The 3,085-nt window shown below is 37.0% G+C and overlaps 1 protein-coding gene across 1 annotated transcript in view; it reads right to left on the minus strand.

Annotated features, from left to right (window-relative positions):
* Positions 1–3,085, minus strand: part of HELRODRAFT_71683 (hypothetical protein) — a gene marked incomplete at both ends in the record, with an annotated part of 30,478 nt that continues 27,393 nt past the window's right edge. Inside the window, 5 exons of the mRNA XM_009011731.1 lie at positions 1–267; positions 577–818; positions 1,097–1,229; positions 2,594–2,733; positions 2,931–3,077. Of these exons, the coding sequence (XP_009009979.1) occupies positions 1–267; positions 577–818; positions 1,097–1,229; positions 2,594–2,733; positions 2,931–3,077 (929 nt within the window). The remainder of the gene's footprint in view (positions 268–576; positions 819–1,096; positions 1,230–2,593; positions 2,734–2,930; positions 3,078–3,085) is intronic.

Raw genomic sequence — 3,085 nt, forward strand, 5'->3', positions numbered from 1 at the left:
CTAACTGACGACATTATCCGCATCTTTCTTAAGGGGTTCGTACTTGGTGAGCATGGGTTGCGTCATCGCGCCATTTTCGATGGGAGTAGCGATCTTGTAGATCCCATTTCCGTTCTGTTTCTCCTCCAAATCCACTTCAACCGGATCGAGTTGGTCCCGTGCCCATGATTGGATTTCCGCCGACGCCAGGACGCAGTAGAGGACTGCACCCACCACGTACACCACCGCTGCTATCGAGAAGACGATCTGCCAGGATTCTCTGGATTGCTGAGTAGAGGGATGGTTTGTTTGTTTGTTTGTGTGTTTGTTCGTTTGTTTGTTTGGAAAGTTGTTTATTTGTTTGTCTATGTGTTTGTTTGTGTGTTTGTTTGTGTGCTTGTTCGTTTGGAAAGTTGTTTATTTGTTTGTCTATGTGTTTGTTTGTTTTTTGTGTAAATACGTGTGTTAAACCAAACTTTGTTGAAATAAAAAGTTTTTCTTCGTTTAATTTGATAAATCAAACATAAAAATATCAAAAAATAAAGCAAAAAAAAACTAATTTAAATGAAATTGAAAACGACATCTGTAAAAACGCACATCCTTCGTGACATAAGCGGCAACATTGGGAGCCAAAAATCCGGAACATGCTGAAATCCCATTGGTGAGTCCCATAAGGGTACCTGCGTATTGAGGGGCTATATCCATGTGGTTGACCAGATAACCAGAGAAGACGAAACCACTGACGGACACAGCGAGGACCAGAAGTACCACAGCCACCGCTGTCTGCGTGCAGTCGATGAAGCTGAGGCAGATGAGGAGGATGGCTGGCCCGACCAGGCCTGGGTTGTTTTTGAAAATGGGTTTTGGGTTTGTTGCTGTTGGTGTTGTTGTTGGTGTTGTTGTTGGGTTTGTTGTTGGTGGTGGTGTTATTATTATCGTTTTTTGTTGTTGTTGTTGTTAATTTTATTGTTGTTGTTGTTGTTGTTGTTGTTGTTGTTAACCACATGCAATGTATGTTCAGCGTGACACTTCTGAAAAAATTAACAAAAAGAAGAAAATCTAAAAAAATTATTATAATAATTATAATAATAAGCCACACCCCCAAAAACAAACGAACCAATAGTATTGAATATTTTTCTCGTGGCCACCGTGCTGAGCACCCCCGACGACTGCAACTTATCAGCAATCACTGGCACTATGTTCATAACCGCCCACAAGCCCAGGAATGGTAGAGCCGAGAAAAATCCATTCTGTGTGATTCGAGGGGTGTTCAAGTTAATTTTTAATTTTTTATTGTTCATCATAAACGCTGTACATCAGACATCAGACTAACCGGCGGATAAAATTAAAATAAATACGCGAGTGTGTGTATCCATGTGAGTGTGTGCGTTTGTGTGTGCGTGTGTGTTTAATTACAATTGAATTATACAATAGGGAAAGCAAACACAGACACACGCACACACACACACACGCATGCACGCACACGCACACACATGTAAACATATATGAAAAAAATTTCTCGTTCATTTTAAAAAAAATTTAATTTCACTCGGCCACCGAAATTTGCATTTGAGTTAGTCGGTTAAACAATCCAAATTAAGTTCATTCCTCGGCTTTATAGAGCCTTTTTTATCATTTATAAATTTCGCCCTTTGGGTTTATAAACATAAACAAACAACAACAACATCCTCAAATACGCAATTTGACGTCATAAACAACGATAAATCAACATGAACAATAGCGTCGCGAACAACAATAACAACGCTAAAACAATAACAGTGAATTAGAGAAACAAAATCAACAACTACAACAACTACTACAACAACAACAACACAACAACAACTACAGCAACTGCAACAACTACGACAACAACATCTACAACTACAACAACAACAGCAACGAAATTGACGATAATAATGACAAAAGAAAAACCAGTAGAACAGCAACACTAACAACTACAACAGAGAAAAATATATATCTCAGGTTGATATCAGATTTGATTGCAAATAATTTTACAATAGGGGTTAAGGGCTTCTTTGTTTGTCCGTTCGTTCGTTTTTTCGTTCGTTGTTTGTTGGTTTGTTTGTTTGTTTACAGAATAAAAAAATATCATATCCTAACATCAGGTTACCAGCACCATTAACTTTTCAACTCCAAATAACAGAAACAACAAAAACCATCTCTCTTTTAAATAGAACAGAAATAAAAACAAAAGAACAAAAAAACGAATAAACAAACAAACCAACAACACCAACAACAACAATAATAATAATAATATCTATATCTTTATTTTTTCCGTATTAATTTTATTTAAGACATCTCATAAATCACCAGAATTATGATTTTAGCAACGCAAATAGCCTGCCTTGTTTTATTGTTTTCTTTTTTGACAGTCTCACAACTAATGCAAGTGCTAATTTTTCTAGCATACAAAAAATATGCAGAAAAACATACAAAAACATAGAAGAAAATGCATAAAAAATATACAACAACATACAAAAATATACCAAAAAATACAAGAGAAAGTGAAAAAATACAAAAATATACATCAAAATACCGCAAAGTAAAAAAACTACAACAAAATACAAAAAATATTTACATATTGCATACTCACAGAGCTAATATCGAAGAAAAGGACTTCCTTGTAGAACGTAGGTATGTTGGTAAGGTAGGTGTATAGGCCCCAATCTGTGCTGAAGTTTGCAATGATGAGGGCCCAGACGGGGCCGGACGTGAAGAATTTTGCCCACGGGACTTTGCACAACTGTTTGAATGTTTGTTTGCATGTTTGTTTGTATTTTTGTTTGTGTGTGTGTGTGTTGATGTTTGTGTGTGTGTGTGTGTTTGTATGTGTTTGTTTGTTTGTTTGTGTTTGTTCGAATGTTTGTGTGTTTCTTTTGTGTGTGTTTGTTTGAATGTCTGTGTGTTTGTGTTGTGTTTGTATGTTCAACTCACATCAGTTTTAGCGGTACTGCCGCCCCCTATCTTGATGGAGTCAATGATGTACTTCTTCTCCTCTCTCGACATTTTTGGGTGTTGGGCTGGCGTGTTGCTGGTCACCAGACTCCATACAATTATGCAGACTGTAGACGACATACCTGTTTGT

This window comes from Helobdella robusta (genome assembly GCF_000326865.2).
Source record: "Helobdella robusta unplaced genomic scaffold HELROscaffold_10, whole genome shotgun sequence".
NCBI classification, from domain to species: Eukaryota; Metazoa; Annelida; class Clitellata; order Rhynchobdellida; family Glossiphoniidae; genus Helobdella; species Helobdella robusta.